The sequence below is a fragment of the Acanthopagrus latus genome, chromosome 16 (assembly GCF_904848185.1).
Source record: "Acanthopagrus latus isolate v.2019 chromosome 16, fAcaLat1.1, whole genome shotgun sequence".
Lineage (NCBI taxonomy): Eukaryota > Metazoa > Chordata > Actinopteri > Spariformes > Sparidae > Acanthopagrus > Acanthopagrus latus.
The window spans coordinates 14,885,804-14,899,509 of NC_051054.1; the positions used below are offsets into that span (position 1 = coordinate 14,885,804).

A 13,706-nucleotide genomic window follows, 5' to 3' on the forward strand; every position below is an offset into this window, starting at 1 on the left:
AGTACCATTCCTAGAAAGCCCATAACTCACATCCCAGTCTAGCTCAAAGTAAATATAAGGCTGTTGTTAAACCATCTGGATTGCTGTCATGGGTTACACTCTGACACGAAGAAATAATTATCTTTTTTTTTTCTTGTTGAATATTTAATGCAAAAGTAAGCCCGCAGATGACCCGTAACTGGAAAGCTGGAGTACACACTGAGTCCACATCATATAGTCTGACACTGTTGTTACATTTTAATAACACTATCATTGAGAATGGACCCTTGACACCTGTTTTTCTCAGGAAATACCCAGGCACCCATTTTGTCACCTGGCTTGAGATGAAGAGCAGCATGAAACTCATTGTAGTTGTTTCCTTTCCTTATTCAAACTAACCTTGTGCGTATATATATATATATATATATATATATATATACATATATATATATATATATATATATATATATATATATATATATATATACGCACAAGGTTAGTATATATATATATATATATATATATATATATATATATATATATATATATATACTAACCTTGTGCGTATATATATATATATATATAAAAAGAAAAGAATTAAGTGGAAAATCAGGCCTTCTATTCCCACTGGACTGAATAGGCGCCATCTTTGCCTTGCTATCTAGTTCTATTATTAAATCTCAGCAGTCGTCGTGTCCCAGGACTTTGATAGCTAAATCGACGTGGTCTCAAAGACTAACAAGGGCTGTAATATATATGTCTCACATTTGTGGGTAAGGTGTTACCTCGGTGTAAAAAAAAAAAAAAAAAGACATCAGTTGACGGGGACAGCCCTCGTGTTATACAAAACCCGCAGCCCTCACTGTGGAAAACATCACACATTTATGAATGTGCATTTGCTCCCTGCCGCCAGCTGTGCCTCCGAAGCGTGGGAATAACCATGTTAGCCTCTTCTCGTGTTACCACCCTATTGCAGCATCGTCACTGCTTCTCTTTCTCTCTCTCCGTCTGTCTCGCTCTCTCTCTTTGCCCTAAACCCCATCGATTCTGATGATTATTAAGCTTAAAAGCCTCGGCACTCCCTTCCTACTGTCTTTTCCGCTAATGAAGACCAATTTCCATTCAAAGCAAATGCGGCGGTGTCCTATCCGAAGCTGGATGTATTGGAGTGTCTGAGTAAATTAGGCTCATGTTGCCTGACACGTGTAAGCAGTCGAAATAGGAAGCTGGGTTTAATAAAGGTTTTCTCGCTCCTGCGGACGATATGTGATACTCGGTTCAGAGGACATGCTCGCGCGTACGCGAGGGTGTAAAATGTAAAATAGGATGCCTTCAGCCTGAATTATAAGGCCAGAATTCACTTTCTGCGTTCCCCCCATGCAAAGGGTTTTTCCTCTCACTCAGTTAGATGAGTGTAATCACAGCTTTGTTACAGATTTTGGCCTCCACTGTATGAGTTATCGCCAGAACAATTGGAGTGGAAATGGGAGTCAGCACACGGCAAGGTCTCCCACAAGGACAATTCTATTATTTCCAAGCCAAGGAGGAAAGAAGACAGAGAATATGTGTGTTCGGAAAATCTGCTGCTGATTTATCTAACTCACTCACATAATGTCAGACGGTCGGGCGTTCACGGCGTCACAAATTCAGTTGGAAATCTCCCTGCGTACCAGAGGATAACGCTGTCGGCTTTGACAAATGGGTTGTTTGGCCCTTTTATGACTAAACCACACGAGCACACAAGGACATTTCAGTCATTTGTCCAATTACTTTTTTAAAGGTTGGATGACACAGCGTAACTGAGACAGAAGTTACAGAGCGAGGGGTGGTCTAATCTGAACTGGACGTGGTCGGGGGGGTGCAGGTCCGCGCTCTGGAGCGAGGCCAGAATGGTCTGGTCTGTCCTCCGAGGGCTGACGAGCTGGCCGCGGTGATTAACATTTGGGGCTCGGGTGACTCATCCCTGCCTCATCCTCGACCCAGAAACAATTACAGTGAGTCGCTGCGCTCCGGCGACAGACGCTCCATCGTTACCTGTGGTTCAACAGTGCACAGATGATACTCTGTCCTGTCCTGTCCCCTCATCTGAGTCACACCTTCTATTTTCAGGGGGAATCATTTCTATCCATCAACCTACCAGATGTGTCGGCAAACAATACAAATGGGAGTGTTGGCAGATGGCGCTCCAATTACTGTACATTTGTAAGGTGGCTGAAAGTGGTGTTGATCAGCAGTCTGCATTGTGTGACAAGCTGCGCTGTGCTCCATTATGCTCTTTGTCTTTGTCAGAGGTAATTAAAAGCCATTTCGGTGTCACGTGTGAATGAGCGAGGCCAGATCCTTCTAATATTTTTCAGTCTCCGACAATGTCTTTTAGTTTCTGCTCGGTCTAATGAGGCATTCAAACATAAAAAAAAAAAAGAAAAGAAATATCTTGTGATCAGGCAAGTAGCACACAGCTTCTTTTATATTTTTCCATCAGGGAACTATACTTCATCATCTCTGCTCAGCATATTGAGGACATTCTCATCGCTGGCTGGTCTGCCGACTCAAAGACAACATGTACCACCAACAAAAAAAAAATATCTGTCAGCAGTGACAAAACACTGCTTTTCTTTGATTAGCCGCGTAGTCAGAATGAAAATGGGACAAGGGGAGGCGAGGAGCATTTCCAGACAGGATCCCCTGAGGTTTGAGCGAGTCGGAGTTAAAGTTGCAGCTGAAATTGAAGCATGAAGAAGATTGTGAAAGAGGGAAAGTATAGCAGCAGCAGTGTAACTGCAGCAAAAAAGTGCTTCAAACACTGAACGTTTACACCTTCCATTTAATGTACCCATTATGTGTCTGATTCAATCACTGTGGTTGGAAACTTAGTTGGGAACTCAACAATGGCGATCAATGTCCCAGATCAGGAGTAATGCCTTTTAATGCCCCTTTAAAGTTGTTATTGTGCAGGAGGAATGAACCATCTGCCGCTGCATCCTTAATGCTCGATCAGCTATTAAATTTTCATCAGTCGAATTGAGTAAAAGCAGACTCACGCCTCGCCCGGCACATCGACTGCGCGCACCAATGATCTGGTTAGCCACTTTAATGACCGACGCTCATCAGCCTTGGATGTTACTGCACCCTTGAAAACTAGATCAGTTCACAAAGTTAATCCATCTCTGTGGCTTAATGACGCAACAACAGAAAAGCTTAACACAATTACAAACCTGAACCTTCCATGAATATTGTTTCGGACCGTGAAAGGCACGCAAAAATAATAAATGGCAAACATCTCTGGCTTGAAGGAGACCCGCGGCACCCTTTGGGTTCCCTTCTTTCCTTCAGCGTGTTATGGTTCTCATGCATGCAAAAGGTCTCTGAAGTCTGAGCCTAGGGGAGCTCCTCTCTCCCACAGAAAACACTGCTCCTGAAGTAGCCCTCCATCGTATCACCACAATGTAACCAGTGTCACACATTTGCATAATTTAGGCCTATATTTACATTAGAAGAGAGGCTAACTGGAAGAAGCTATACTATTTTAGCTGTAACAAAAAAAAGTGGGCAGAGCACTTTAAATATCTTGACAGCAGATATGAATCGTTAGTGGTCCTTAAATCAGCTATTTTCAATACTCTTATACACTCAAACTCTTACACTCATAAGTCAGGGATATTGGGATAAAAATGGAGATAACCTAAGTCCCTGTACATTTAGCGCCTACAGAGCTAAATGTTTTGTTTTTTAATCAGGTGTTGGCTTAGATCCAAACAGAGCAAAAACAACAGTGAATACTGGACTTAGATTCACCATGTGGCTAGAGGCGTAACTTCCATTATCATTCCATAGCTAGCTGCTGACTGGCTAGCGTCAATCAGTCGGTCTCTGTGGCTTTTTCTTTTAGGTTTCATGGTCAGAAAATAATATAAGCACACACCAATGGGTTCAACAGATGTTCAGAGAGAGAAAGAAAAAAACAACCTTGTGAAGATGTCTAAATAATCCCTTTAGGGATGAAGCAGAAGAGCTCCTGAGAACCTGACTGCTCCTTTACAGCGGCCCTCCAGACACGACTTCATATATACGATCATTTTTCCTCTGTATCTGCTGGATGTGTAATTAGGCAGCCGCTTGCTCACATATCGGCCATAACAGTTTGATAATTCGCTGCCCCCAAGTGGCCAAAAAATCATTTAAAGATATGAATTTTCTCTTTATAGAGGCAGCTGCCTTTCTCCGTCCTGTTGTTGCATCAGGGCAGTTTTTTTTTTTGACTGCCTCGTCGACATTTGGGCTTAATCCTACACTTTAAGTACAATCTGCTCAGCAGATGTCACCTGTTGGGGTACCCACACATACCAGCGGTTCTAATGTTTCGCCACGTTACCTCTTGGCATCGTCCCATATCGAGCATGGCCCTGTTTAAACAACTCAACTTTTGTGTATTGGCTCTGGCATCTTCTTTTGTTCAAACTTTGCTGTTGTGATCTTCTTTACACGTCTTTATTGTTCTTGTGCATTTATTCCCTCCTGGTGGAAACTTCGAACACACTCACGGTAAGTGCAATGTTGGTAATTACTGTGAGTGCTCCCGTGAATACATCCGTTTAGGAAAAAAAAAACAAAAAGCGACATGAACATGTGGGGCTGTGAGAGTGTGTTCTCGTCCCACATCCTATTTTTTACTAATTCACAGTGTCAGGACGACCGCGGGGCTACAGTCTGCCCAGCAAGTCGCTGCTGTCAAACCTGTCAAAGTGTCCCTGCAAGGCCGCCCGCCGACCAGCAGCTATTAACACACTAATGTCAGACCCGGTTCCAGTAAGCCATTGGTATTTACTGTACATGATGACAGTTTACTCTTCAGCAGTATCATCAACAATACTTTAATTGGGCAACGTTTTTCCCCCGCTAATGCTATTACACATCAAACCCGAGACAGCTAATGGGAATTTCATCCAAAGTTGAAATCCTCTCCAAGTTAATTGCTGTAATTTTAGACGTATTTCTAGCAATCTCATATGATCCGCTCTGTAGGAGCGCGCCGAGCTCCCCTCCGCGTTCTGCAGAGATGCCGAGGTTATTCAGAGTACAGTAGGTGGTATTTAAGGCATACTCCATTTCTGCTGCGATTCCAAGCAGGCTGCGATAAGTGGGAGGCTCAGGGGGGTTTGGAGGGCATTTAGAAGTGGGACACAGTTGTGCCAGACGACTCCCCACCAAGCTGCCTATTAACATCACCCTATGCATGCATACGCGCTAGCCTAACGCTTCGGTACTAATCTGAAGCGCAGAAACACTGGCAGCACTATTAAACGCGCTCCTTCAAGAGCACACTGTCAGCAATGTGCGTACAGGGGAGGGGGGGAGACCAGGAGAGGCGCTGGCACGGCGAGGACTTTCCTCGCTGGAGAAAAAAAAAAAAAAAAGAGGTTTTTTTTAGTTTCAGTCACAGCGATTCTCTGTGGATGAGGTGAATAATCCTGTCAACACCAGTGCGCGGGCTGCCAAAACACTGTGAATTATCATCCAATTATGATTTGTTTTTCCAGCGGACTTCCAAGGTTTTTCATGCGCTGGTCCCTTCTGCTTAACTGGGAAGGAAGTGACAGGCCAGCACACAGGAGCCGGTTATGTAAGAGAGCTAGAGAGAGAGAGAGAGCTTTTCACTGTTACTGTTGTTTTATCTTATTGACCCAACTAGGAAAGCAACCCACACTGGCACTTAGCATACAGGCACACGGGCTTCAAGCCTGACCTGAATCGCTCTGCCCATACCAGCGCGTCAGATAAAGGCTCCCGTGGTGCGAGTGGAGACGGCGTTGAAACAGCCATACGCGATAAAGCGCTGGGAGAGCTCATCCCAGCAGCTGCAGAGGTGATATCCAAGAGTGTTCGGACGGACTGTGATATGTTAAGTGCACGCAGGAACAGCGAGTAGTGGGCCCGTAGACACCTCGGATGGAGGTTAGTCTCTAAAGAAGAGAGATATACCCTTCGTGGGCCCCAGGGGCACTTCAGGGAGAGAGAGAGAGAGAAGAGTGTGACTCATGGACAGCGGCAGGAAGCTTCCTTCTGACCAGCAGAAGTGGAGCGAGTCAGTCCTCTCAGCCCTTCCAAACCCAACCAGCTGTCAGCTTCCTGTCGCGGTGGGTGAATGGACAACATGGGACGCTGCTGTTTACAGTAATTTCACCTTCTCCCGCCCCTCGAGGGAGATCAATATCTCAGTAATCTCAATAATATCCGCACTGTTGGGAGTGGCATGAACTCCCTCCATGTCCCGTCTCTAAGCCATCCAAAACCCAGCTGACAGTTGCTGATGTGGATGGTATGGAAGGTTAAGTTTTGCGCCGACAGTTATCTCTTCTTCTCCCGTCCCTCCAGCTGCGAGATTAAACATCTTTACACTCTGAAGGAGTGACGCATGCAATAACTTGAGTGAGTCAACCCACGGCCCCTGCAACAGGAGCAAACTTAGCCTATCGTGTGTTACAGTGCTGCAATGCTGGAACGCAAAAAGCAAATTCAAAGAACTGCCCAGCTGAATTAGAAATACTGTGTTTTGTCAGGACATTAAAATACATATTTTCTCTATATCCTTCAGGGGTTTTTTTTCCTCCTTCCTGTACATGCATGGATAAAAATACCAAGTGGAGATAAAATATGTGCTGGGTATGAATAAATGAATGGGAGGATATGATGTCTCAGAGGACCAGATATTTTTTTTTTCAAAGATGGAAATGCTTGAAATGAGCTTCAATTATTAATTAGCAAGAAGCAGAAGAAAGGCTTAGAGCAGAGAGAAAACGAAAAAAAAGGGAAACATAATGGAAAATCACAAGTCTGCAGCCGTGCCAGCAGCGTGATGGGAGGATTTCGTGTTAAATTTAGCAACATGCTAATGTTAAGTAGATAAACATTTCCCACAGCCCCCATAGATCTGCACTGTTGGAGGTTAGCATGCTAACATTAGTTTATTAGCACATAATAAAAAGTTTAGTTTTGCAGACATTTGTATCAGTATCATATTGTACAGGATACTATAAAATAAATACCACAATTGAATTTTTGTTGTCAAGTCTGTCCACAAGTCCAACTGAGAGTCTTGGAATCGCCAGTCGGGCAGCTTTGACAGGAAAGAAACACGTAACTATGCCAAAACAACTAGTGTTCTATTAGCACGGGGACTTTGAATACATGCCGAAAGGGGAAGTCGCATGATTGTGACTACCATAAATATCTGCACAAAGTTTCACTGCCAATCCATCCGGTGCTTATTGAGCCGCTCCAGTCTGGACCACAGTGGTGGACTGAACCAACCCCCAGACTGACAGTGCCGGCCACGCTTGTCGGCTTGCCTAAAAAGTGGATTTTCTTGTATTGATTTATCTTACAGACGGCGTTTTTAGAGCACGGCACTTTTCTGCATCCATTCACCAGTGGGGGGGAAGTGTATTGAGCTATAAAATAACACAGCCAATCTGTATTCGCCTCTAACAGACTGCCTACGTACCCAAAGGCCACTGGCACCAGTGAACTTCCTGGCAGAGCTCATTACTAATATTTACCCTCTGATGGCTCGTAAAACTGATGTGGATGAAAGTTTTTTACGTGATTGTGCCACACATACTATGACTGTCATACCCGCCCTTCAGGTATGAGTTGACTGCCAGGAATTACCCAATCAGACAATTAATGACCTGAATAAACGAAAGGGGGCATGCAGCGCAAGTCCTGAACTTTCCTGCGGTAGGGCAGGAGCGCCGTAGTCCTTCGGCGGCAATTAACGGAGCGTGTCAGAGACCAGGCAGCCGTCACAGCAGCGGCCCTGGCCCTCTAGTTACAGAGGGGGGAAAAAGGGGAAGACACACACATGCACTTAGAGCATGGAGAAGTTAGCTATTAATAGTTTGTTAGATTTACCCCATCGGAGCAGTAAAGGAGCCTCCCTCGTCAGCTTAATTGCATTTCCCAACACAGTCGTGACTCTCATCGCGGTTTGAGCTTTTGTTTTAGTGTGTCTCCTGGCGCCAGTCCTGCTCGCTGAACCCGCCACGTTCTGTCCGCCGAGCGTGCAGCCCTGCGCGTCTGCAGCGTGCGCGCAACCTACTTCTGTTGGACCACATTTCCTCCGCGGGTTTTTGAGGCACTGAGACGTCCTGCAGTTATTGGATTGTTTTGCTTCACTTCCTCTTTTTTTTTTTTTTTCGTGGGAGGAGAGAGACAGAGCGAAGTAGCACTGCAGCACCTACACTGCATGGAGCACTCAGCCTCCCGGATGGCTAAATACATCGCATTCACACGTCGTCTAACTGCCTACACGTTTACTTAATCATTTTGCAACAGATACGGGAGTATAAGTAAAGGTGCCTTAACCTTTACCCCCTATACATTTTACAAAGGTGCTGCCCACTCTTTGAATTATTTTCATCTCTCGACTGGGACTGCACTAGTTGCTCCTGGCAGGAAGATACTGATGTTTTCCAGCTGACAGGGACCTCTGAGATGAAGCTGCCAGTGTTTTCCCAGGCGGCTGAGCATATTGGAGGCCATCTGCCTCTCTGCAAGCAGCGCCTTCACACTGCGCCAGGCCGCCCACCCACCGAGTCCAGAGGCCGCGGGCACTCTGCCCTCAAAGACCCAGCACCTCTCTGTCGTTTGGCCTCTTGAACATCCTCAGCTCTTGAGCGAAATGCAAGGAAATAAGAAACCACACCAGTGAAAATTGAAGATCAGGTACTGCATTACGATCACACAGCTGGTCTCAAATTGTTATTCCTCAGCTGCTTTCTCTTTTTCTCGAGAGCTTCAAATCCGAGCTCGCGTTTTCAAAGCAGCAAGGGCGAGAGAAAAAAAAAAAAATCCTGTCACTCTCAGGATCATCTGTCTGTTGTCACAGCGTATGACTAAAACATGAAATGATGAATATTCCCTCAGGCGGCATCCTGACAAGCAAAAACTAGCCTCCTAAATGCGCTGCCTCCGGGCATGCGTGGCGTTACATAATGAAGCTCTGCTGCGAAATCCACGAAGATGCCAAGTGTTACACGCAGCTACAGTATGTTCTCTTCTGCGGCGTGACGGCTTCTCTGGAACAGCATGCAGGGTAATGACAATGCCGAGCAAACAATGGAATGCGCGGTCCGCAAAAAAAAAACAAAAAAAAAAAAAACAGACACACAAAAAAATCTTTGACGGCTCTGTGACACCTGTTCGGGAAGAGGAGCCATCTGTGCTGGGATGGGCATAGCTTTGATTATGAGGAATGATTATCATTCCTGGCAGGGACTTGAAATGAGATGCCCACTGCTACGCTAACAGGTTGAGCATTTACAGGACACAAGTGAATTGTTGCTGGCGACGCACTTCCACTACCCCTCAAGCTGCCAACTGCTGACGTATGTGACACTCCGCTCACGGCACACAATCCCACTAGCATCATTATCAGAAGCGAGAGACTTATTGAGCTTCGGAGGAGAAGAAAAAAGCAAAAGGCGGATCACTGACGGTTTCTCCAGGTGAGCTGCATAATGGAGATGTTCATCACGAAGATGGAGGTACATAGGAAAACGCCTCAGAGTTGTCACTGAGCTGTAAAACTCCACGCTGATGCATAGTTAACAACAGTGCGCTCGTAAGAGAAATTTTTACCACTGACACAGCTGCTGTCAACAATTATTTTGCATCCCGTCTCATGCATCCCACCGCTAATCTGTTTACCTCGCTCTTATTAATGGACAATCATTAGGAGCGGGATGACAACAACAGATCTGGGACAGCGGGACAGGACCTGTCTGCTCCGTCTTGCTTATAGCACACTTTTCCCCATAATCACGACAGCAGGCTTGCCGGTAGAAGAGGATCCCGTGGTTTAAGTCTGATCAAAAGAAGCTTTTTTTTCTATTTTTTTTAAGGGCTGTCACTGTGCTGGCAGAGAGATAACAAGCTATTCGCCGGTTGAGGAGGAATAACCAATCTCTCATTGGCCGTTCCCGATCCCCGGCCCTGGAGTATCAGCTACTTCCTCTCAGCCGAACACCCTCGTAATTAGCCACCAATGCCGCTCGCCCTGTCCAATCGGACAGCCGCTATTGAAAGCGAGGCACCACGGGGACGAGGTAATTACCCTCGACACAAAAAAAAAGGACCTCTCGCCCCTGAACCCTTACTGATGGGATTGAGGGCTTATTAAAATGTTGGAGGGGCCGAAGTTTCCCAGACAAGTGATGGTACAGAGGTGGGGAGAGGGTCCGAGGGAAAGCGAGAGATAGAGTTGAGTTTGTTCCAAGATGGCTGAAAGAGAAGCTTCCTGACATCTGAGTTTGACAGTGAAACCAGTGCGTGGTAGATACGGACCAGCGGGCTGTCAGGAGCCTGTCTACGGGTCATTGCCTCTCAGGGAATGTTTCTCCCCTCACATGGACCGCACATTGCAGCACACACACAAAGAAGTCAGCCTTGCCTTTCTGTAGACGATCATATTGGGGGAGTCCTCCTCTGGATCAGTGGTGCCCACGCCTCCCTGGTCTTTGGATCCCTCCGCCATTTTTTTTCGCCCAGTCCTGTCGAAGAAACAGACGAAGCGCGTTGAGCACATTCGCACAGCATCAGCGGGGCGGGCGGAAGAACACAAAATGACAATTTGATAAACATCAGTCAGCAGTTCTATTTCCCCCGCGGAACAACATTCCTCTAGCCTGTTATCGTCGTGACATTCAGCTGCCAAAATATATGCTGATGTCTCAGAGAGGGGACGCCTGTCACAGTAGGGACAGATAAGAGAGCTCAGGTAGGCTGATGTTGGGTGAATATCAACTAAGCCTCAAAGTTGCAGTCTCTAACACTGCAGTGATTCCCAACCAGGGATACACACAGGTACTTATGAGCCTACCAGGGGCTGCATGAAATATGATATAAATATATCTGTCAAACACGAACACTAGGCAGTAGATAAGTGCTTGGAATAGTTTGCTAAGAGGAATGGAACAAACAGGTAACAACATAATGGCTAAAGGATCAAAATAGATACTAAAAGCATTGGGGAAAAGTCTCAAATAGTTAGCGACAATTTTTTGCCAAAACTTACCCAAGTGAATAGATTAGATAATTGAATGAACGGTCCAGACTGCTAGGTTAGTGTTAGCTGAAGGTAATGAACAAAGTTAGCTAAACGCAATGGATAAATTCAAACATGACGAGTTGAAATAGCGAAACTTGACTGTACATCGTTGGAACGTTGGCCCAATGGTTGGAACATATGCTACCCAACGTGGCGTCAGCCCAAAAGCAAGCCTGAACACACCGACAGTTCATGTATGACAAAACGATGCAACATTGTCCACTTTTACATAGCCCAGTCAACAGTTACATAACAACCCATTAAAAATCGAATCAACACATTTGAAACCACCAGTGAGGGTGGTGTCGATTAAAGGGTGGCCTACTTCTGCGGTACACTGCGGTATAGGATATCAGCTCAGGAGGTGCGAGATGGCAACAATTAAAGCCCACACCGCAGATGTGTGTTTACAACATGCATCAGCAACAAGACAGCGGTGTTCCTGATTGATGAACCCCTCGCTGAGGAGACACTGCACATTGTGGTCAGCACGAGTCACTGCTGATGTTGTCATGCTAAGTGTTAGCGAGTGGCGACTCCATTAGCAGCAATCATATCATGGTTACCTCTGATCTGCCTGTGTTCCCCAGATTAGCCCCCCCCCCATCCTCCCCAAGGCTTTGAGAGCTGCTGTTAAGGGATTTATTTACAACCTCTACACAGTCCCCATCACTTTCTCTAGGCTGTCCCCCTCTCCCTCCCTCCCTCTCACTCTCAGGAGAATTAATTCTGCTTAACTAAGGATTTCCATAACGCACGCTGACGACTGGGCTTCAGCGTGCCTCCTTAGCCCCGTCTACCCTTTTGCCATCGAAGGCTCCCCCGTGCATTAAAAGCGGGGTTAAACCATTTGTTCGTCCTTTAATCGTGTGGAGGAAAGCGGGGTGAGGGTGAGGGGGTGTGGGGTGGATTACACAGTTCGACACATTCATAATTTTTGGTACTTAGAAAACACAAAGTGCGAGAGAGGATAAAGCCGCCAGGAGAAAAAAAAATAATAATAATCACACGGCTCACTGGGCCTCACTATTCACTGCAGCAGCTATTTGTGTTTGAAAAGAGCCATGATGAGCTGTTGAAGGGGGGGAAGCACGGAGTACACAGACAGCATGCCATGTCAGGCAAACATGAACACGCACAATATGAAACCTTCATACATTAACCAAATTAGTAACACTGCATCTTGCCATGGGCCAGCCGCTGGCGAGGGATTTGGAATGGATGAATTATGTAATTGTAGCCGTGCAGCGTTGCAAGTTTGAACAACTGCAAATAATGGCTCTGGTGGAGACAGAGAGAGAGAGAGAGATGAGGGAGGGGGGGAGAGAGATTGACATCGTTAAAATTCGGCGTGCCACCAGCTTGCACAACGGCAGACATGCGAGGTGGCTTTGTCGCCGTAGTTGTACACTTTAACCTATTACACCACGGAGCATGGGCGATGCGCATGAGTGAATAAGTAACCATCCGCTCTCGCCTTACTGTTTGTTATCGCCACCAGAAGTGCGGAGTTGCAGCACTCCCCATTGGCTGACGCGACTGCACTTCTATTTTTTTTTTTAGTCTGAGCACATTAGACAGCTAATCTTTGCACCCGCCTCGCGGGCCCGTATAGAAAGGCAAAGGCGGTATGGATTGCATAGCACCTGCTCAAAGGAAATAATAGCCTCTGTAATTCTAGAGAACAACTTTTCTCCCCAATGGAGCCGCTCGAGCATGCGAATCAAACTCCACGGAGGAGGGGGGGCCCGTCCGAGTTGTTAATTGAGAGCTCGTGTCATGAAGTGATGCAGTCCGGACACTGACACCAGAGAGCACCCAACCAGCGTGCCCCTCGTGCGCAGCGCCAAGTGTGTCTGCTCACGCGCACGCCCCTCGAATCCGAGCGCGCGGCAAACACCAATTCACATGGAGGCAAACATAAAAGGACATTGCATACACACACACACACACACACACATTCACAGGGCAGAGCCCCCCTGCAATGACTCAAGCAAACAAGCCAATGGACGCCCAGTCAACTGAAACAAACTGAATAAACTGGAGTTCGCACGCAGACATGCACGGAAACAACGAGCCGCGCTCCAGTTACACCCAGAGCCGAGCTGTGTGACTGTGAGTCCCACGGCCCCCGTTCGAGCTCGGCGGGCGAGCAGCCGAGTGCAGTGCAACATCTGTGACACCTGACAGTTGCCATCACTGAAGCGTTCATTACCTTAGAAACAAAATAATGCCTGGTCCACTCTCTCTCTGCTCCCCCAGCTGGCTCCCCCTTAGCAACAAGCAGCAGGCAGGTTCATGGTATAATTGGCAGAGGGGGAGAGAAGGGGATGAAGAAGACTGGGTGATGAAAGCAGTGAAGCAGTGTGAGAGAGAGAGAGAGAGAGAGAGAGAGAGAGAGAGAGAGAGAGAAGCTGACTGGTCACTGCAGTATTTCTCCTATTCTTCTTCTTCTTCTTCTTCTTCTTCTTCTTCTTCTTCTTCTTCTTCTTCTTCTTCTTCTTCTCTCTTCACCAGTCCTGCCTTGCCCCGGCAGTTCAGGAGAGCCTCACATGTGCGCACCTCGTTCATCCCCCCTCTCCCTCTGTCTGCATGTGCTCGAGTGTGAGTGAGGGAGAGC

General features: G+C 46.5%; 1 protein-coding gene across 7 annotated transcripts in view; it reads right to left on the reverse strand.

The window, feature by feature from the left end:
* The window catches only part of LOC119034429 (regulator of G-protein signaling 6), a 40,332-nt gene extending 26,626 nt beyond the window's left edge, over positions 1-13,706 (reverse strand). The window contains exons 1-2 of one of the 7 annotated variants that reach the window (XM_037125406.1): positions 13,302-13,706; positions 10,430-10,529 (exon numbers count right to left, since the gene is read on the reverse strand). In XM_037125406.1, the coding sequence (XP_036981301.1) occupies positions 10,430-10,513 (84 nt within the window). In that variant the 5' untranslated portion in view covers positions 10,514-10,529; positions 13,302-13,706. Of the gene's footprint in view, positions 1-7,890; positions 8,126-10,429; positions 10,530-11,053; positions 11,245-11,411; positions 11,473-12,568; positions 12,842-13,301 lie in introns of those variants that run through there. The other 6 variants (XM_037125407.1, XM_037125402.1, XM_037125405.1 and 3 more) reach the window with 6 other exon arrangements.